The sequence below is a fragment of the Oncorhynchus kisutch genome, linkage group LG11 (assembly GCF_002021735.2).
Source record: "Oncorhynchus kisutch isolate 150728-3 linkage group LG11, Okis_V2, whole genome shotgun sequence".
Lineage (NCBI taxonomy): Eukaryota > Metazoa > Chordata > Actinopteri > Salmoniformes > Salmonidae > Oncorhynchus > Oncorhynchus kisutch.
The window spans coordinates 5,864,967-5,888,234 of NC_034184.2; the positions used below are offsets into that span (position 1 = coordinate 5,864,967).

At 40.8% G+C, this 23,268-nt stretch overlaps 1 protein-coding gene across 1 annotated transcript in view; it reads left to right on the top strand.

Moving 5' to 3' along the window:
* LOC109875866 (pecanex-like protein 2) overlaps positions 1-19,881 on the top strand; it is an 84,800-nt gene extending 64,919 nt beyond the window's left edge. Inside the window, exons 29-34 of the mRNA XM_031835204.1 lie at positions 15,342-15,486; positions 16,118-16,348; positions 16,972-17,246; positions 17,644-17,819; positions 18,048-18,490; positions 18,704-19,881. Of these exons, the coding sequence (XP_031691064.1) occupies positions 15,342-15,486; positions 16,118-16,348; positions 16,972-17,246; positions 17,644-17,819; positions 18,048-18,490; positions 18,704-18,874 (1,441 nt within the window). The 3' untranslated portion in view covers positions 18,875-19,881. The remainder of the gene's footprint in view (positions 1-15,341; positions 15,487-16,117; positions 16,349-16,971; positions 17,247-17,643; positions 17,820-18,047; positions 18,491-18,703) is intronic.
* The last annotated feature ends 3,387 nt before the right edge of the window (positions 19,882-23,268 follow it).

Consider the following 23,268-nt stretch of genomic DNA (forward strand, 5'->3'; position numbering starts at 1 on the left):
GTTGTATATATGGGGTTTTATTACCCTCCAGACAGGTTGTGTTGTGTTATATATGGGGTTTTATTACCCTCCAGACATGTTGTGTGTTGTGTTATATATGGGGTTTTATTACCCTCCAGACATGTTGTGTTTTGTTATTATGGGGTTTTATTACCCTCCAGACAGTTTGTGTTTTTATATATATGGGTTTTATTACCCTCCAGGGATGTTGTGTTTATATGGGGTTTATTACCCTCCAGGATGTTGTGTTGTGTTATATATGGGGTTTTATTACCCTCCAGGATGTTGTGTTGTTATATGGGGTTTTATTACCCTCCAGACAGGTTGTTTGTGTTATATATGGGGTTTTATTACCCTCCAGACGGTTGTGTTGTGTTATATATGGGGTTTTATTACCCTCCAGACAGGTTTGTTTAATATGGGGTTTTATTACCCTCCAGGGATGTTGTGTTGTGTTATATATGGGGTTTTATTACCCTCCAGACATTTGTGTTGTGTTATATATGGGTTTTATTACCCTCCAGGGATGGTGTGTTATGTTATATATGGGGTTTTATTACCCTCCAGGGATGTTGTGTTGTGTTATATATGGGTTTTAATTACCCTCCAGACAGGTTGTGTTGTGTTATATATGGGGTTTTATTACCCTCCAGGGATGTTGTGTTATGTTATATATGGGGTTTTATTATCCTCCAGGGATGTTGTGTTGTGTTATATATGGGGTTTTGAATTACCCTCCAGGGAGTTGTGTTCTGTTATATATGGGGTTTTATTGCCCTTCAGATAGGTTGTGTTTTGTTTTTATGGGGTTTTATTACCCTCCAGACAGGTTGTGTTTTGTTATATATGGGGTTTTATTACCCTCCAGGGATGTTGTGTTGTGTTATATATATGGGGTTGCATTACCCTCCAGACATGTTGTGTTATATATGGGGTTTTATTACCCTCCAGACATGTTGTGTTATATATGGGTTTTATTAACCTCCAGACAGGTTGTGTTGTGTTATATATGGGGTTTTACTCCCCTCCAGGGATGTTGTGTTGTGTTATATATGGGGTTTTATTGCCCTCCAGACAGGTTGTGTTGTGTTATATATGGGGTTTTTATTACCCTCCAGACAGGTGTGTTTTGTTATATATGGGGTTTATTACCCTCCAGGGATGTTGTGTTATATATGGGGTTTATACCCTCCAGGGATGTTGTGTTGTGTTATATATGGGGTTTTATTACCCTCCAGGGATGTTGTGTTATATATGGGGTTTTATTACCCTCCAGGGATGTTGTATTGCTATATATGGGGTTTTATTACCCTCCAGACAGGTTGTGTTGTGTTATATATGGGGTTTTATTACCCTACAGACATGTTGTGTTGTGTTATATATGGGGTTTTATTACCCTCCAGACATGTTGTGTTTTGTTTTTATGGGGTTTATTACCCTCCAGACAGTTGTGTTTTGTTATATATGGGGTTTTATTACCCTCCAGGATGTTGTGTATATATGGGGGTTTATTACCCTCCAGGGATGTTGTGTTGTGTTATATATGGGGTTTTATTACCCTCCAGGGATGTTGTGTTGTGTTATATATGCGGTTTTATTACCCTCCAGGGATGTTGTATTGCTATATATGGGGTTTTATTACCCTCCAGACAGGTTGTGTTGTGTTATATATGGGTTTTTTATTGCCCTTCAGACAGGTTGTGTTGTGTTATATATGGGTTTTTATTACCCTCCAGACAGGTTGTGTTGTGTTATATATGGGGTTTTATTACCCTCCAGACATGTTGTGTTATATATAGGGTTTTATTACCCTCCAGGGATGTTGTGTTATATATGGGGTTTATTACCCTCCAGGGATGTTGTGTTGTGTTATATATGGGGTTTATACCCTCCAGACAGTTTGTGTTGTGTAATATATGGGGTTTATTACCCTCCAGGGATGTTGTGTTGTTATATATGGGGTTTTATTACCCTCCAGGGATGTTGTGTTGTTATATATGGGTTTATTACCCTCCAGGGATGTTGTGTTGTTATATATGGGGTTTTATTACCCTCCAGACAGGTTGTGTGTGTTATATATTGGGTTTTATTACCCTCCAGACAGGTTGTGTTGTGTTATATATGGGGTTTTATTACCCTCCAGGGATGTTGTGTTGTGTTATATATTGGGTTTTATTACCCTCCAGACAGGTTGTGTTGTGTTATATATGGGGTTTTATTACCCTCCAGGGATGTTGTGTTGTTATATATGGGGTTGTATTACCCTCCAGACATGTTGTGTTATATATGGGGTTTATTACCCTCCAGGGATGTTGTGTTGTGTTATATATATGGGGTTTTATTACCCTCCAGACATGTTGTGTTATATATGGGGTTTTATTACCCTCCAGGGATGTTGTGTTGTTATATATGGGGTTTTATTACCCTCCAGACAGGTTGTGTTGTGTTATATATTGGGTTTTATTACCCTCCAGACAGGTTGTGTTGTGTTATATATGGGGTTTTATTACCCTCCAGGGATGTTGTGTTGTGTTATATATGGGGTTTTATTACCCTCCAGGGATGTTGTGTTATATATGGGGTTTTATTACCCTCCAGACAGGTTGTGTTGTGTTATATATGGGGTTTGATTACCCTCCAGGGATGTTGTGTTGTGTTATATATGGGGTTTTATTGCCCTTCAGATAGGTTGTGTTTTGTTTTTATGGGGTTTTATTACCCTCCAGACAGGTTGTGTTTTGTTATATATGGGGTTTTTATTACCCTCCAGGGATGTTGTGTTGTGTTATATATATGGGGTTGCATTACCCTCCAGACATGTTGTGTTATATATGGGGTTTTATTACCCTCCAGACATGTTGTGTTATATATGGGGTTTTATTAACCTCCAGACAGGTTGTGTTGTGTTATATATGGGGTTTTACTCCCCTCCAGGGATGTTGTGTTGTGTTATATATGGGGTTTTATTGCCCTCCAGACAGGTTGTGTTGTGTTATATATGGGGTTTTATTACCCTCCAGACAGGTTGTGTTTTGTTATAAATGGGGTTTTATTACCCTCCAGGGATGTTGTGTTATATATGGGGTTTATTACCCTCCAGGGATGTTGTGTTGTGTTATATATGGGGTTTTATTACCCTCCAGGGATGTTGTGTTATATATGGGGTTTATTACCCTCCAGGGATGTTGTGTTGTGTTATATATGGGGTTTTATTACCCTCCAGGGATGTTGTGTTATATATGGGTTTTATTACCCTCCAGGGATGTTGTATTGCTATATATGGGGTTTTATTACCCTCCAGACAGGTTGTGTTGTGTTATATATGGGGTTTTATTACCCTACAGACATGTTGTGTTGTGTTATATATGGGGTTTTATTACCCTCCAGGGATGTTGTGTTATATATGGGGTTTATTACCCTCCAGGGATGTTGTGTTGTGTTATATATGGGGTTTTATTACCCTCCAGGGATGTTGTATTGCTATATATGGGGTTTTATTACCCTCCAGACAGGTTGTGTTGTGTTATATATGGGGTTTTATTGCCCTCCAGACAGGTTGTGTTGTGTTATATATGGGGTTTTATTACCCTCCAGACAGGTTGTGTTATATATGGGGTTTTATTACCCTCCAGGGATGTTGTGTTGTTATATATGGGGTTTTATTACCCTCCAGGGATGTTGTGTTGTTATATATGGGGTTTTATTACCCTCCAGACAGGTTGTGTTGTGTTATATATTGGGTTTTATTACCCTCCAGACAGGTTGTGTTGTGTTATATATGGGGTTTTATTACCCTCCAGGGATGTTGTGTTGTGTTATATATGGGGTTTTATTACCCTCCAGGGATGTTGTGTTATATATGGGGTTTTATTACCCTCCAGACAGGTTGTGTTGTGTTATATATGGGGTTTGATTACCCTCCAGGGATGTTGTGTTGTGTTATATATGGGGTTTTATTGCCCTTCAGATAGGTTGTGTTTTGTTTTTATGGGGTTTTATTACCCTCCAGACAGGTTGTGTTTTGTTATATATGGGGTTTTATTACCCTCCAGGGATGTTGTGTTGTGTTATATATATGGGGTTGCATTACCCTCCAGACATGTTGTGTTATATATGGGGTTTTATTACCCTACAGACAGGTTGTATTGTGTTATATATGGGGTTTTATTACCCTCCAGACATGTTGTGTTATATATGGGGTTTTATTACCCTCCAGACATGTTGTGTTATATATGGGGTTTTATTAACCTCCAGACAGGTTGTGTTGTGTTATATATGGGGTTTTACTCCCCTCCAGGGATGTTGTGTTGTGTTATATATGGGGTTTTATTGCCCTCCAGACAGGTTGTGTTGTGTTATATATGGGGTTTTATTACCCTCCAGACAGGTTGTGTTTTGTTATATATGGGGTTTTATTACCCTCCAGGGATGTTGTGTTATATATGGGGTTTATTACCCTCCAGGGATGTTGTGTTGTGTTATATATGGGGTTTTATTACCCTCCAGGGATGTTGTGTTATATATGGGGTTTTATTACCCTCCAGGGATGTTGTATTGCTATATATGGGGTTTTATTACCCTCCAGACAGGTTGTGTTGTGTTATATATGGGGTTTTATTACCCTACAGACATGTTGTGTTGTGTTATATATGGGGTTTTATTACCCTCCAGGGATGTTGTGTTATATATGGGGTTTATTACCCTCCAGGGATGTTGTGTTGTGTTATATATGGGGTTTTATTACCCTCCAGGGATGTTGTATTGCTATATATGGGGTTTTATTACCCTCCAGACAGGTTGTGTTGTGTTATATATGGGGTTTTATTGCCCTCCAGACAGGTTGTGTTGTGTTATATATGGGGTTTTATTACCCTCCAGACAGGTTGTGTTATATATGGGGTTTTATTACCCTCCAGGGATGTTGTGTTGTTATATATGGGGTTTTATTACCCTCCAGGGATGTTGTGTTGTTATATATGGGGTTTATTACCCTCCAGACAGGTTGTGTTGTGTTATATATTGGGTTTTATTACCCTCCAGACAGGTTGTGTTGTGTTATATATGGGGTTTTATTACCCTCCAGGGATGTTGTGTTGTGTTATATATGGGGTTTTATTACCCTCCAGGGATGTTGTGTTATATATGGGGTTTTATTACCCTCCAGACAGGTTGTGTTGTGTTATATATGGGGTTTGATTACCCTCCAGGGATGTTGTGTTGTGTTATATATGGGGTTTTATTGCCCTTCAGATAGGTTGTGTTTTGTTTTTATGGGGTTTTATTACCCTCCAGACAGGTTGTGTTTTGTTATATATGGGGTTTTATTACCCTCCAGGGATGTTGTGTTGTGTTATATATATGGGGTTGCATTACCCTCCAGACATGTTGTGTTATATATGGGGTTTTATTACCCTACAGACAGGTTGTATTGTGTTATATATGGGGTTTTATTACCCTCCAGACATGTTGTGTTATATATGGGGTTTTATTACCCTCCAGACATGTTGTGTTTATATATGGGGTTTTATTAACCTCCAGACAGGTTGTGTTGTGTTATATATGGGGTTTTACTCCCCTCCAGGGATGTTGTGTTGTGTTATATATGGGGTTTTATTGCCCTCCAGACAGGTTGTGTTGTGTTATATATGGGGTTTTATTACCCTCCAGACAGGTTGTGTTTTGTTATATATGGGGTTTTATTACCCTCCAGGGATGTTGTGTTATATATGGGGTTTATTACCCTCCAGGGATGTTGTGTTGTGTTATATATGGGGTTTTATTACCCTCCAGGGATGTTGTGTTATATATGGGGTTTTATTACCCTCCAGGGATGTTGTATTGCTATATATGGGGTTTTATTACCCTCCAGACAGGTTGTGTTGTGTTATATATGGGGTTTTATTACCCTACAGACATGTTGTGTTGTGTTATATATGGGGTTTTATTACCCTCCAGACATGTTGTGTTTTGTTTTTATGGGGTTTTATTACCCTCCAGACAGGTTGTGTTTTGTTATATATGGGGTTTTATTACCCTCCAGGGATGTTGTGTTATATATGGGGTTTATTACCCTCCAGGGATGTTGTGTTGTGTTATATATGGGGTTTTATTACCCTCCAGGGATGTTGTGTTGTGTTATATATGCGGTTTTATTACCCTCCAGGGATGTTGTATTGCTATATATGGGGTTTTATTACCCTCCAGACAGGTTGTGTTGTGTTATATATGGGTTTTTATTGCCCTCCAGACAGGTTGTGTTGTGTTATATATGGGTTTTTATTACCCTCCAGACAGGTTGTGTTGTGTTATATATGGGGTTTTTATTACCCTCCAGACATGTTGTGTTATATATAGGGTTTTATTACCCTCCAGGGATGTTGTGTTATATATGGGGTTTATTACCCTCCAGGGATGTTGTGTTGTGTTATATATGGGGTTTTATTACCCTCCAGACAGTTTGTGTTGTGTAATATATGGGGTTTTATTACCCTCCAGGGATGTTGTGTTGTTATATATGGGGTTTTATTACCCTCCAGGGATGTTGTGTTGTTATATATGGGGTTTTATTTACCCTCCAGGGATGTTGTGTTGTGTTATATATGGGGTTTTATTACCCTCCAGGGATGTTGTGTTATATATGGGGTTTATTACCCTCCAGGGATGTTGTGTTGTGTTATATATGGGGTTTTATTACCCTCCAGGGATGTTGTGTTATATATGGGGTTTTATTACCCTCCAGGGATGTTGTATTGCTATATATGGGGTTTTATTACCCTCCAGACAGGTTGTGTTGTGTTATATATGGGGTTTTATTACCCTACAGACATGTTGTGTTGTGTTATATATGGGGTTTTATTACCCTCCAGACATGTTGTGTTTTGTTTTTATGGGGTTTTATTACCCTCCAGACAGGTTGTGTTTTGTTATATATGGGGTTTTATTACCCTCCAGGGATGTTGTGTTATATATGGGGTTTATTACCCTCCAGGGATGTTGTGTTGTGTTATATATGGGGTTTTATTACCCTCCAGGGATGTTGTATTGCTATATATGGGGTTTTATTACCCTCCAGACAGGTTGTGTTGTGTTATATATGGGGTTTTATTGCCCTCCAGACAGGTTGTGTTGTGTTATATATGGGGTTTTATTACCCTCCAGACAGGTTGTGTTGTGTTATATATGGGGTTTTATTACCCTCCAGACATGTTGTGTTATATATAGGGTTTTATTACCCTCCAGGGATGTTGTGTTATATATGGGGTTTATTACCCTCCAGGGATGTTGTGTTGTGTTATATATGGGGTTTTATTACCCTCCAGACAGTTTGTGCTGTGTTATATATGGGGTTTTATTACCCTCCAGGGATGTTGTGTTGTTATATATGGGGTTTTATTACCCTCCAGGGATGTTGTGTTGTTATATATGGGGTTTTATTACCCTCCAGGGATGTTGTGTTGTTATATATGGGGTTGTATTACCCTCCAGACATGTTGTGTTATATATGGGGTTTATTACCCTCCAGGGATGTTGTGTTGTGTTATATATATGGGGTTTTATTACCCTCCAGACATGTTGTGTTATATATGGGGTTTTATTACCCTCCAGGGATGTTGTGTTGTTATATATGGGGTTTTATTACCCTCCAGACAGGTTGTGTTGTGTTATATATGGGGTTTTACTCCCCTCCAGGGATGTTGTGTTGTGTTATATATGGGGTTTTATTGCCCTCCAGACAGGTTGTGTTGTGTTATATATGGGGTTTTATTACCCTCCAGACAGGTTGTGTTTTGTTATATATGGGGTTTTATTACCCTCCAGGGATGTTGTGTTATATATGGGGTTTATTACCCTCCAGGGATGTTGTGTTGTGTTATATATGGGGTTTTATTACCCTCCAGGGATGTTGTGTTATATATGGGGTTTATTACCCTCCAGGGATGTTGTGTTGTGTTATATATGGGGTTTTATTACCCTCCAGGGATGTTGTGTTATATATGGGGTTTTATTACCCTCCAGGGATGTTGTATTGCTATATATGGGGTTTTATTACCCTCCAGACAGGTTGTGTTGTGTTATATATGGGGTTTTATTACCCTACAGACATGTTGTGTTGTGTTATATATGGGGTTTTATTACCCTCCAGACAGGTTGTGTTTTGTTATATATGGGGTTTTATTACCCTCCAGGGATGTTGTGTTATATATGGGGTTTATTACCCTCCAGGGATGTTGTGTTGTGTTATATATGGGGTTTGATTACCCTCCAGGGATGTTGTGTTGTGTTATATATGGGGTTTTATTGCCCTTCAGATAGGTTGTGTTTTGTTTTTATGGGGTTTTATTACCCTCCAGACAGGTTGTGTTTTGTTATATATGGGGTTTTATTACCCTCCAGGGATGTTGTGTTGTGTTATATATATGGGGTTGCATTACCCTCCAGACATGTTGTGTTATATATGGGGTTTTATTACCCTACAGACAGGTTGTATTGTGTTATATATGGGGTTTTATTACCCTCCAGACATGTTGTGTTATATATGGGGTTTTATTACCCTCCAGACATGTTGTGTTATATATGGGGTTTTATTAACCTCCAGACAGGTTGTGTTGTGTTATATATGGGGTTTTACTCCCCTCCAGGGATGTTGTGTTGTGTTATATATGGGGTTTTATTGCCCTCCAGACAGGTTGTGTTGTGTTATATATGGGGTTTTATTACCCTCCAGACAGGTTGTGTTTTGTTATATATGGGGTTTTATTACCCTCCAGGGATGTTGTGTTATATATGGGGTTTATTACCCTCCAGGGATGTTGTGTTGTGTTATATATGGGGTTTTATTACCCTCCAGGGATGTTGTGTTATATATGGGGTTTATTACCCTCCAGGGATGTTGTGTTGTTATATATGGGGTTGTATTACCCTCCAGACATGTTGTGTTATATATGGGGTTTTATTACCCTCCAGGGATGTTGTGTTGTTATATATGGGGTTTTATTACCCTCCAGACAGGTTGTGTTGTGTTATATATTGGGTTTTATTACCCTCCAGACAGGTTGTGTTGTGTTATATATGGGGTTTTATTACCCTCCAGGGATGTTGTGTTATATATGGGGTTTTATTACCCTCCAGGGATGTTGTGTTATATATGGGGTTTTATTACCCTCCAGACAGGTTGTGTTGTGTTATATATGGGGTTTGATTACCCTCCAGGGATGTTGTGTTGTGTTATATATGGGGTTTTATTGCCCTTCAGATAGGTTGTGTTTTGTTTTTATGGGGCGATTTTATTACCCTCCAGACAGGTTGTGTTTGTTATATATGGGGTTTTATTACCCTCCAGGGATGTTGTGTTGTGTTATATATATGGGGTTGCATTACCCTCCAGACATGTTGTGTTATATATGGGGTTTTATTACCCTACAGACAGGTTGTATTGTGTTATATATGGGGTTTTATTACCCTCCAGACATGTTGTGTTATATATGGGGTTTTATTACCCTCCAGACATGTTGTGTTATATATGGGGTTTTATTAACCTCCAGACAGGTTGTGTTGTGTTATATATGGGGTTTTACTCCCCTCCAGGGATGTTGTGTTGTGTTATATATGGGGTTTTATTGCCCTCCAGACAGGTTGTGTTGTGTTATATATGGGGTTTTATTACCCTCCAGACAGGTTGTGTTTTGTTATATATGGGGTTTTATTACCCTCCAGGGATGTTGTGTTATATATGGGGTTTATTACCCTCCAGGGATGTTGTGTTGTGTTATATATGGGGTTTTATTACCCTCCAGGGATGTTGTGTTATATATGGGGTTTATTACCCTCCAGGGATGTTGTGTTGTGTTATATATGGGGTTTTATTACCCTCCAGGGATGTTGTGTTATATATGGGGTTTTATTACCCTCCAGGGATGTTGTATTGCTATATATGGGGTTTTATTACCCTCCAGACAGGTTGTGTTGTGTTATATATGGGGTTTTATTACCCTACAGACATGTTGTGTTGTGTTATATATGGGGTTTTATTACCCTCCAGACATGTTGTGTTTTGTTTTTATGGGGTTTTATTACCCTCCAGACAGGTTGTGTTTTGTTATATATGGGGTTTTATTACCCTCCAGGGATGTTGTGTTATATATGGGGTTTATTACCCTCCAGGGATGTTGTGTTGTGTTATATATGGGGTTTTATTACCCTCCAGGGATGTTGTATTGCTATATATGGGGTTTTATTACCCTCCAGACAGGTTGTGTTGTTATATATGGGGTTGTATTACCCTCCAGACATGTTGTGTTATATATGGGGTTTTATTACCCTCCAGGGATGTTGTGTTGTTATATATGGGGTTTTATTACCCTCCAGACAGGTTGTGTTGTGTTATATATTGGGTTTTATTACCCTCCAGACAGGTTGTGTTGTGTTATATATGGGGTTTTATTACCCTCCAGGGATGTTGTGTTGTGTTATATATGGGGTTTTATTACCCTCCAGGGATGTTGTGTTATATATGGGGTTTTATTACCCTCCAGACAGGTTGTGTTGTGTTATATATGGGGTTTGATTACCCTCCAGGGATGTTGTGTTGTGTTATATATGGGGTTTTATTGCCCTTCAGATAGGTTGTGTTTTGTTTTTATGGGGTTTTATTACCCTCCAGACAGGTTGTGTTTTGTTATATATGGGGTTTTATTACCCTCCAGGGATGTTGTGTTGTGTTATATATATGGGGTTGCATTACCCTCCAGACATGTTGTGTTATATATGGGGTTTTATTACCCTACAGACAGGTTGTATTGTGTTATATATGGGGTTTTATTACCCTCCAGACATGTTGTGTTATATATGGGGTTTTATTACCCTCCAGACATGTTGTGTTATATATGGGGTTTTATTAACCTCCAGACAGGTTGTGTTGTGTTATATATGGGGTTTTACTCCCCTCCAGGGATGTTGTGTTGTGTTATATATGGGGTGTTATTGCCCTCCAGACAGGTTGTGTTGTGTTATATATGGGGTTTTATTACCCTCCAGACAGGTTGTGTTTTGTTATATATGGGGTTTTATTACCCTCCAGGGATGTTGTGTTATATATGGGGTTTATTACCCTCCAGGGATGTTGTGTTGTGTTATATATGGGGTTTTATTACCCTCCAGGGATGTTGTGTTATATATGGGGTTTATTACCCTCCAGGGATGTTGTGTTGTGTTATATATGGGGTTTTATTACCCTCCAGGGATGTTGTGTTATATATGGGGTTTTATTACCCTCCAGGGATGTTGTATTGCTATATATGGGGTTTTATTACCCTCCAGACAGGTTGTGTTGTGTTATATATGGGGTTTTATTACCCTACAGACATGTTGTGTTGTGTTATATATGGGGTTTTATTACCCTCCAGACATGTTGTGTTTTGTTTTTATGGGGTTTTATTACCCTCCAGACAGGTTGTGTTTTGTTATATATGGGGTTTTATTACCCTCCAGGGATGTTGTGTTATATATGGGGTTTATTACCCTCCAGGGATGTTGTGTTGTGTTATATATGGGGTTTTATTACCCTCCAGGGATGTTGTATTGCTATATATGGGGTTTTATTACCCTCCAGACAGGTTGTGTTGTGTTATATATGGGGTTTTATTACCCTCCAGACATGTTGTGTTATATATAGGGTTTTATTACCCTCCAGGGATGTTGTGTTATATATGGGGTTTATTACCCTCCAGGGATGTTGTGTTGTGTTATATATGGGGTTTTATTACCCTCCAGACAGTTTGTGTTGTGTTATATATGGGGTTTTATTACCCTCCAGGGATGTTGTGTTGTTATATATGGGGTTTTATTACCCTCCAGGGATGTTGTGTTGTTATATATGGGGTTTTATTACCCTCCAGGGATGTTGTGTTGTTATATATGGGGTTGTATTACCCTCCAGACATGTTGTGTTATATATGGGGTTTATTACCCTCCAGGGATGTTGTGTTGTGTTATATATATGGGGTTTTATTACCCTCCAGACATGTTGTGTTATATATGGGGTTTTATTACCCTCCAGGGATGTTGTGTTGTGTTATATATGGGGTTTTATTACCCTCCAGGGATGTTGTGTTATATATGGGGTTTTATTACCCTCCAGACAGGTTGTGTTGTGTTATATATGGGGTTTTATTACCCTCCAGACAGGTTGTGTTGTGTTATATATGGTGTTTTATTACCCTCCAGACATGTTGTGTTTTGTTTTATGGGGTTTTATTACCCTCGAGACAGGTTGTGTTTTGTTATATATGGGGTTTTATTACCCTCCAGACAGGTTGTGTTGTGTTATATATGGTGTTTTATTACCCTCCAGACATGTTGTGTTTTGTTTTATGGGGTTTTATTACCCTCGAGACAGGTTGTGTTTTGTTATATATGGGGTTTTATTACCCTCCAGGGATGTTGTGTTATATATGGGGTTTATTACCCTCCAGGGATGTTGTGTTGTGTTATATATGGGGTTTTATTACCCTCCAGGGATGTTGTGTTATATATGGGGTTTTATTACCCTCCAGGGATGTTGTATTGCTATATATGGGGTTTTATTACCCTCCAGACAGGTTGTGTTGTGTTATATATGGGGTTTTATTACCCTCCAGACAGGTTGTGTTTTGTTATATATGGGGTTTTATTGCCCTCCAGACAGGTTGTGTTGTGTTATATATGGGGTTTTATTACCCTCCAGACAGGTTGTGTTTTGTTATATATGGGGTTTTATTACCCTCCAGGGATGTTGTGTTATATATGGGGTTTATTACCCTCCAGGGATGTTGTGTTGTGTTTTATATGGGGTTTTATTACCCTCCAGGGATGTTGTGTTATATATGGGGTTTATTACCCTCCAGGGATGTTGTGTTGTGTTATATATGGGGTTTTATTACCCTCCAGACAGTTTGTGTTGTGTTATATATGGGGTTTTATTACCCTCCAGGGAGGTTGTGTTGTTATATATGGGGTTTTATTACCCTCCAGGGATGTTGTGTTGTTATATATGGGGTTGTATTACCCTCCAGACATGTTGTGTTGTTATATATGGGGTTTTATTACCCTCCAGACAGGTTGTGTTGTGTTATATATTGGGTTTTATTACCCTCCAGACAGGTTGTGTTGTGTTATATATGGGTTTTTTTACCCTCTAGGGATGTTGTGTTGTGTTATATATGGGGTTTATTACCCTCCAGGAATGTTGTGTTGTGTTATATATGGGGTTGTATTACCCTCCAGACAGCATGTGTTATATATGGGGTTTTATTACCCTCCAGACAGGATGTGTTGTGTTATATATTGGGTTTTATTACCCTCCAGGGATGTTGTGTTGTGTTATATATGGGGTTTTATTTCCCTCCAGACAGGATGTGTTGTGTTATATATTGGGTTTTATTACCCTCCAGACAGGTTGTGTTGTGTTATATATGGGGTTTTATTACCCTCCAGACAGGTTGTGTTGTGTTATATATGGGGTTTTAATACCCTCCAGACAGGTTGTGTTGTGTTATATATAGGGTTTTATTGCCCTCCAGACAGGTTGTGTTGTGTTATATATGGGGTTTTATTACCCTCCAGACAGGTTGTGTTGTGTTATATATGGGGTTTTATTACCCTCCAGACAGGTTGTGTTGTGTTATATATGGGGTTTTATTACCCTCCAGACATGTTGTGTTGTGTTATATATGGGGTTTTATTACCCTCCAGGGATGTTGTGTTATATATGGGTTTTTTTACCCTCCAGGGATGTTGTGTTGTGTTATATATGGGGTTGTATTACCCTCCAGGGATGTTGTGTTATATATGGGGTTGTATTACCCTCCAGGGATGTTGTGTTGTGTTATATATGGGGTTGTATTACCCTCCAGGGATGTTGTGTTATATATGGGGTTGTATTACCCTCCAGGGATGTTGTGTTGTGTTGTGTTATATATGGGGTTGTATTACCCTCCAGGGATGTTGTGTTATATATGGGGTTTTATTACCCTCCAGGGATGTTGTGTTATATATGGGGTTTTATTACCCTCCAGGGATGTTGTGTTATATATGGGGTTGTATTACCCTCCAGGGATGTTGTGTTGTGTTGTGTTATATATGGGGTTGTATTACCCTCCAGGGATGTTGTGTTATATATGGGGTTGTATTACCCTCCAGGGATGTTGAGTTATATATGTTTTTTTTTTGTCATCTACAAAATGGCTTCCAACACTCTACTCAGCAAACTGGATGCAGTCTATCACAGTGCCATCCGTTTTGTCACTAAAGCACCTTATACCACCCACCACTGCGACTTATATGCTCTAGTCGGCTGGCCCTCGCTACATATTCGTCGCCAGACCCACTGGCTCCAGGTCATCTACAAGTCCATGCTAGGTAAAGCTCCGCCTTATCTCAGCTCACTGGTCACGATGGCAACACCCATCCGTAGCACGCGCTCCAGCAGGTGTATCTCACTGATCATCCCTAAAGCCAACACCTCATTTGGCCGCCTTTCGTTCCAGTACTCTGCTGCCTGTGACTGGAACGAATTGCAAAAATCGCTGAAGTTGGAGACTTTTATCTCCCTCACCAACTTCAAACATCAGCTATCTGAGCAGCTAACCGATCGCTGCAGCTGTACATAGTCTATTGGTAAATAGCCCACCCTTTTTCACCTACCTCATCCCCATACTGTTTTTATTTATTTACTTTTCTGCTCTTTTGCACACCAATATCTCTACCTGTACATGACCATCTGATCATTCATCACTCCAGTGTTAATCTGCAAAATTGTAATTATTTGCCTACCTCCTCATGCCTTTTGCACACACTGTATATAGACTCCCCCCTTTGTTTTCTACTTTGTTATTGACTTGTTAATTGTTTACTCCATGTGTAACTCTTTGTTGTCTGCTCACACTGCTATGCTTTATCTTGGCCAGGTCGCAGTTGCAAATGAGAACTTGTTCTCAACTAGCCTACCTGGTTAAATAAAGGTGAAAAAAAAAAATCTAATAATTCTTGCCCTCCAGACAGGTTGTGTTTTGTTATATATGGGGTTTTATTACCCTCCAGACAGGTTGTGTTTTGTTATATATGGGGTTTTATTACCCTCCAGACAGGTTGTGTTATGTTATATATGGGGTTTTATTACCCTCCAGGAACGAAATAACACATCAATCCACAGAGCTGTAGTTTCATTGATATTCCATAAGGGGGCAGCTATGGCTCTCTGTTGTATCACAGTGATACGTGATGTGAGTCTCCAAATTCTACCCATCTGTTGCTGTAATGTGTTAAAAACCTTGACAATGCTCCCTTTCTCTGTGTCTCTAATTCAGTTTGGAGTCGTTCTTGTATGGGTTCAACACTCTGTTCAAAGGAGACTTCCGTATCGCTACTAAAGATGAGTGGGTGTTCACAGACATGGATCTGCTGCAGAAAGTGGTGGTCCCAGGCGTGAGGATGAGTCTCAAGCTCCATCAGGTATTCACAATATTCCACCTTGAAGACAATAGCATTTGCTCACTTTCTCCCTTATTGAAGTAGAATATGTAGGTAACTGTACATTTAACCTTGCGCTCTTCCTGTGCTTTCTCAGTGGACTGCATGTGTACCTTGATGTACAGTGGAGCTGCAAATATAAGCCAGGTGGCAATCAAAGGCACATTGTGGATAAGTGCACTGCACTTGACTTTTAAAAGGTCATTTACCCTTGAGCTGCTTTTATTATGAATACGATTCCCGCAAATATCTGGGAAAATTGCCTTTAGAAGGTGCAATTCACTGTAAACCACAGGAGGCTAGTGAGGGCTGGACTGATTATATTTATGGCTGTAATGGAATGAATGGAGCACATGGAAACTGTGTTTGATACTGTTCCATTTATGCCATTCCAGCCATTATCCTATTCCGGTCCTCTCATTATTAAGGCGCCACCTGTGCTGTAAACGCTGCGGATATAGGCTCAAGCATAAATTACATTTTAAAGGTCAATAATTTGTCGACAGTGCTCCATTAATTGAATCCTGTTCTTAAAGTGGTTCAGTTAATCCCTGTTGTAAAGCTTTTACTCAGGGTGATATATTTACTGCTTTTGTTCCTTGGTTGCTCTCAGGACCACTTTACATGTCTGGAGGAGACAGAGGAGCCAGCCATCTTGTACAAGGCCATTAGTAACTACAAGATCAGTCTGGTGATCTGCCATGAGAGTGACCCAGCCTGGAGGAAGGCAGTTTTGTCCAGCCGGGACACTCTTCTCACACTGAGACACATAGTGGACGACGGCACGGACGAGTACAAGATCATCATGCTCTACAAACGCCACCTCAGCTTCAAGGTCATCAAGGTGTGTGTGAGATGACTGGTGTAGGGTGATGTTGCCCCTAGACACTGATCTTGGGTCAGTTTTGCATTTACCCCCACCAATGTTTAAGGTTAGGATTGGGGAAGGGGAACCTGATCCTAGACCTGTACAGTTGTGCTGAATACATGCTGAATTCCAAGCCCCTACTCCATATCCACTTCTGTAGATCTGAGAGGATTGGATAAATATGGCGTTATTACATCTATCTGGAAGTTATTACCATATTTCTTACATCTATCCAGAAGTTATTACCATATTTCTTGCATCTATCCAGTCATCTCAGATCTACAGAAGGGGCTCTGTTACTATAGGTCAAACAGGAATTATTCAGCATTGTTGTCTGTTCAAGCTGTCTGGAACATGAGATGAAGTTACTCTGATCAACTCTACATATTGATACGAGTTTAGCGTGTGGGGTGGATGTGTGGGGTGGATGAGTTGTTGGTTTGATTAATACATAAAGAAACTTGATCCAAATGGTTCTGCCATATCCAGTTGATTAAAATGGTGATTTAATCAGAGTAAAGAAATGTGGAGTTGGACGGTGTGTAATGTGTATTCAGATGTCAGTAATACTACCCTCTTCATTCTCTTCTGTCTTCTAGATCAATAAGGAGTGTGTAAGGGGCCTGTGGGCCGGCCAGCAGCAGGAGCTGGTGTTCTTACGCAACCGCAACCCAGAGCGCGGCAGCATCCAGAACTCCAAGCAGGCCCTCCGAAACATGATCAACTCATCGTGCGACCAGCCGCTGGGCTACCCCATGTACGTGTCCCCCCTCACCACCTCCTACATGGGCACCCACAAGCAGCTGAGGAGCATCTGGGGCGGCCCTCTCAGCCTGGACGGCATCAAGACCTGGCTCTTGTCCAAGTGGCTGCGGTGAGTTCTGGCTGCTGGAGTCAGTCAGTCAGTCAGTCAATCTGCCTGTGTTCTGCTCCCCTATGGATGGAATCCAATCAGGGCCTTTCCTGCTGTGACAGCACCACTCTTCCCAAACCATATAGGGCTAAAGTGCTGCGACGTGTTCAGCTGCATCCAGCGCATTTGAATAACTGCCATGTACTGTTAGGCTTATGGGCCTTTTTTATGTTTAGTGTGAGGCGTGGCCTGCACTGTAAACCACTTATAGGGACATGTTTTCATTTGAGATCAGATTTAGATGTTTTATCCAGATTCATTGCCCTTTAGTTATAGTTAAATGTTTTAACTCCATTTTAATAAAGCTGTCAAGGTGTTTAGAAAGGTAACATAGGCCTACTGGGTGTTTGTGTTGTAGGGTGCGGAAGGATAACCTGACCAGCTGTAACAGTGGTGTGAACATGGAGGATGTGGACTGTGCAGGGGGCTCCTCTTCTCTGAGCCACAACCCAAACTCCATCACCTCCCAGAGCCTGAGTCTGTACCAGGCCAGGCCCAACAGGACCTCTCAGGCCAATAGGCAGCACACTGCAGGTTTGGTCCTCTACAGGAGAGGCACACATGATACATTTAAAGGAATAGTTCACCCAAGTTACAACATTAAATTGGTTTCCTTACCAGGAAAGCATTACACGTCTAAGTAGAGCCTTGCGCAGCTATGTTCATGGTTCTCCCATGTTGGTTCTGACAGCTATGTTCACGGTTCTGTCATGTTAGGTTCTGACAGACTGGGTCATTTTATCTGTATGTGCATCCATCCAGGGAGGAGAGAGTACCGGAGCCGCTCAGTGCAGCCCCAGAGCCAGCGGCCTCCAGTCACCAGCCGGCCCATCCTGGATAGCGAGCAGGTGTCAGCTTCGGCCAATGGCCTGGTGCAGCGCCTCTCCAACAGCCAGCTGTCCTGCAACACCTCCATCGCCTCCGTCTTCTCCCAGGTTCCACGACTCTCCACGGCCGGGGGCCAGCTGAGCTCCCAGCTCCAGGCTGCAGCCCACCACCGCTCAAGCCAGGTGTCCTCCTCCAGCTCCACCCTTAGTCTACTGTTCGGCAAGAGGAGCTTCTCCAGCGGCCTTGTCATCTCTGGCCTGTCGGCAGCCGAGGGTGGTAACACCACGGACACGCAGTCGTCCAGCAGCATTAACATCACCATGGGTGGACCCTCCATGGGTGGACCCTCCTGCCGGTCCACCAGCAGAGCCGCGCAGGTATAAGCCAGAGCTCCTGCACCAGAATATATTTAGTAGCATTTATTAAGCTTAATACTTGAAATTATATTACCATTTAATAATGTTATGGTTATCTATGTAGGTATTTAATGTCAACAGTTGAGGACAACCTCTACAAAAATGTGCTTTTTAGCTGGTATAATGTATCAGATTTCAGATTGTATTAATACATTATTTTCAATGTTTTTCCAGTGGACATCAGAGCCCTACGAGAGTATAGATGCAACCTACTCCAACACTCCCAATGGCGTGAAAGACAACACACCGTCAAAAGATAAAGGCTGCACACAGGGCGCGGATAAGAGCCAGGAGGACACAACAGCCTCTGCAACCCATAAACTCCCAGAGCAAATGACTATCTGAGAGCACCAACACATGCCTCACTCCGCAGCATGTTCAGCCCCAGTGTTCTGAATGTAAACAACAATGTCCTTTGCTCCAGTGACAAAATAAAGAATTTTTATGAAAAACACATTGTTCATTATCTTACGCCAGGGAGGGTTGTCCAAACGGTTATGAATTATGTGTTAATAGTGTTCTAAAATCTCCAACACAACAGATTAATTACCAGTGGTGGAAAAAGTACCCGACTGCCATACTTGAGTAAAAGTAAAAATACCTTTAATAGAAAATTACTCAAGAAAAAGTGAAGGTCACCCAGTAAAATACTATTTGTGTAAAAGTCTAAAGGTATTTGATTTTAAATATACTTAAGTATCAAAAGTAAATGTAATTTCAAAAATATACTTAAGTATTGAAAGTAAAAAATAACGTCAAATTCCTTATATTAGGCAAAGCAGACGGCACAATTTAAAAAAAATTTTTACGGATAGTCGGGCACACTCCAACACTTGACATAATTTACAAATGAAGCATTTGGGTTTAGTGAATCCGCCAGATCAGAGACAATACGGACGACCAGGGATGTTCTCTTGACAAGTGTGTGAATTGTACCATTTTCCTGCCCTGTTAAGCATTCAATATGTAACGAGTACTTTTTGGTGTCAGGGAAAATGTATGGAGTAAAAAGTACATTATTTTATTTAGGAATATAGTGAAGTAAAAGTTGTCAAAAATATAAATAGTAAAGTACAGATACCCCAAAAACTACTTAAGAAGTATTCTAAATATTTTTTACTTAAGTACCTTACACCACTGTTAAACACATTCAAAGATTGAGTCATGTTCACGGTGTCGTTGGATCACTGGATTCATTCCACACTGGAGTGTGGACAAGAATCACTTCTGCTATTTGCACCACAAACAGATCACTTCAAGGATATCTGGTGCATGAGATATGGACGGCTTTTATGGACTGATGTTCATTTCACAACACACCCAGCGTACCAATAAAACAAATCCAACAAATAGGTGCTTGAAACAACGTTTGTAGGGTTAATAAATTGGAGAATGTTTGGTAATGTTCTAAAGGTTGCACCTCTGGAGTAGAGATGCAGACTTTGGGAAAGTAAAACACGTAGGTCTTTTCTCAATTGGCAAAAGTACCTCCTCTCCTCGATTCCTCTGTCCTCTCCTCCATGACACGGAAACATTTGGTCACCATATGTAGGAGTGTCAATTTTGGTAATATGTGAAAAGGAGTTTCCTCCTCTCCTTGATTGCCTACTCCAGCAGAGGAAGCATCTTGGCAGGATCGTGTTTTGGAAGACACATGACTCTCGACCTTCACCTCTCCCGAGTCTTACAGTAGTTGCAACGATGGGACAAGACTGTAACTACCAATTTGAGGAAAAGGGGTAAAAAAAATGTTTTTTGGTATCTAGCACATCAGTGTAAATGGTAGACACCAGCTTCTAGTTCAGGTTAACTGTATGTGTCACATGATCTAGTTAGAATGTACAGAATCTTTTAATTTAGATTATGTTTATTTACTCTAGTTCTGGCAGTGTTGATGCTTTCAGAGTTGAGGACAGGGAGGCATAAGCCTAAAAAACCCACCCCTCATTCTTCCCAAATTGCCCACGGTCTGTTGATGGCGTAGTTGGGTTTCTGGTATTGTGTCTTCACGGCTACCACTGTGAGCGGCCTTCATTGGGTTCAGCTGTCAGTCTCACAACGCCTTACTCGAGTTTGTGTATGGGCACAGTCAGGTACCCCCTGGGCAGTCATTAGCAGGCCTGCCCTCACCAAACTAACAAGTCTGGGAGCATCGCATTAAAACAACACCTGCTTTGTACAGGGGACAGAAAAGACAAGCTGTGTGTATTAATTAACACTCTACCTAGCTTCCACAGTCAGACCCAGGGTCATGCAATATACTGTAGGGCAATGTTCAGTAGAAGCAGTGACAGATGATATTGTCTTCGATATTATTGAGTCAAGTTATTTCAAATTTCCAGATGTAGTGCAGTAAGTGGAACTCTAAATCAGATTTTTTCATTAGAATAAAATTATTCTTAGGTGGCCTCCAACCCCACTGTCTGTACCTTCTTTCTCACATGTCCTGAGGTGAATTGTTCATACAGTGAAGAACACTGAGACCCACCGTCCTTCCTGTCTGCCTCTGCAGAGTTATCAGTTGCAGGAGTGTAACATACAGGCTCCATCTCATATATATATATATACATATTTTTTAACCTTTTATTTAACTAGGCAAGTTGGTTAAGAACAAATTCTTATTTTCAATGACGGCCTAGGAACATATGGTTAACTGCCTTGTTCAATGGCAGAATGACATAGTTTTATCTTGTCAGCTCGGGGATTCGATCTTGCAACCTTTTGATTACTAGTCTCACCACTAGGCTACCTGCCGCCCCTTAAATTGCCTCAGGAGAAGTCCCAGATTTCCCTACTCTTCTTTCTGCCCTCTCAGGACCAGTGAGCATGCTCCCTGGCCATCTAGAACACATGTTAGTGCAGACACAGAGGGGGGGACGATTTGCTAACATGTTATCAGTTTACAAGGGGCTAGTGATCGAGTTACTGGGCAAACGGGCCAGACAATAAGCATTTTCAGGGGGAAATGGTAATCGCAGGGGGTGTTGTTTTCGTGGTAATAGGTGAGCAGATGGCCATCTTAGTAACAACAACAAGTCTCTTGATGTTTCCTAGTAATACCATACCTCCCTTCCTCCTTGTCCAACCTGACCTCAGGGCAATTTGTATAATTTGGGATGTTTCTTTGTATCCCTCCATTTAGTATGATATGTTACATAATGTTACCAATGGAATAGCAGTCTTACAATATCATACGAATTTGAGGACGTTTAGTAACGTACATCTTGTGATGTACAGTATTATACATCTTGCTCTGATGCCTCTCTAGGAGCATTCACGTGCCCCATAGAGGTATCCAAAGGATCCCACCCTGTTCACCAATGTAGTGGAATGCAATCTTACGATCCTGCGGTCCAGAGATGAGAACTCCACCATCTACAGCAAAAGCCCAGGCTACTGAATGGAATGAAACAAAGAGAGAGGCAAGGAAAGCAAAAAAGCAAAAAGAGAGGCAAGGATTTGATATCTAGTTCAGACACTCACAAGATACCAACAGAGCTCAAATATACTCCAGGGTTAATTCCTGCTCATTAGTGCCATCTAGTAGAATGTATCAGGCTACAACACTGGTGAAAGGGGAAACCCAGATGGGTCACATGGGGTGAAAACCAGAAGCTTCCGGTTGGTACTTCCACTCACCACCATATATGGTGATGAGAGGATGTCTAGTTGCAGACATAGATGGAGCAAGATGAAATAGACGCTCATATACGAAACATCCAATCTCAATACATTTTTCAGGTCCCTAAACTAAAATCTGTTACTTCTACAAAGTTGTGTCTACCTGACCCTTTGCCAAATGTTCTAAACATTGTGTTGTTTAGGAGTGCAAGACGTTAGGCCAGGGGTTTGCAAACGTTTTTCACCCGTGACCACATTTTGAAAAAAATTATTGATGTTATCAACAGCCAATGTTGGGCTATGACAGTCTATTACAAATCAGTCTGACAGTACTTTTGACAGTTTGTCAATCTGAAGACAGTATGGTTTGAAGTGACTGAAATGCATCAGAAAGGTATTGGAAATTTCAGAAGATTAGCATCCAATAACTGTGCATTATCTTCTGTGTAGGAAAGAACACCATTATTGCTTTCAATGATGATATTCATTTCCCCCCTGTCTGATTTGATGCCTAGTCCTGCACACTGTGTTCTAACAAGTCCCGAGAGTCTTAACTTTCAGGAACAGGGTCATAATAGCTTATAACTCCAACCTTTCAAAAGTTAGACACATTTGTTGGAAGAAAACAGCTGTTTGTCACAACCGCATTTAGGGGATATCGGAGGTTACTTACATAACCACGGTTCTATGAACCATTTTCATTTTCTCCAGAGTTTCACTCGCGACCCCATTTTTGGGAAACGCTGCAGATGTGGTTCCCAAACAGAAATATGCAAAAACCTGTAAATAGGAACTCGCTAGCTTGTGCTTGGCTCTGCCCACCTCCTTGTTTGTTCTGCACACCACAGGAGGTTGGTGACATCTTAATTGGGGAGGACGGGATCTTGGTAATGGCTTGAGCTGAATAGGTGGAATGGTATCAAACACATGGTTTCTATGCGCTTGACGCCATTCCATTTGCTGCGTTCCAGCCATTATTATGAGCCGTCCTCCCCTCAGCAGCCTCCACTGCTGCACACTGTGCATCTTTGGCTCCCATCATAAATGACGCCGATGTGCTCATCCTCTTTAGACACAGGCGCATGCTCTTTAGACAACAGTTCGCTGATAAAGTGGAG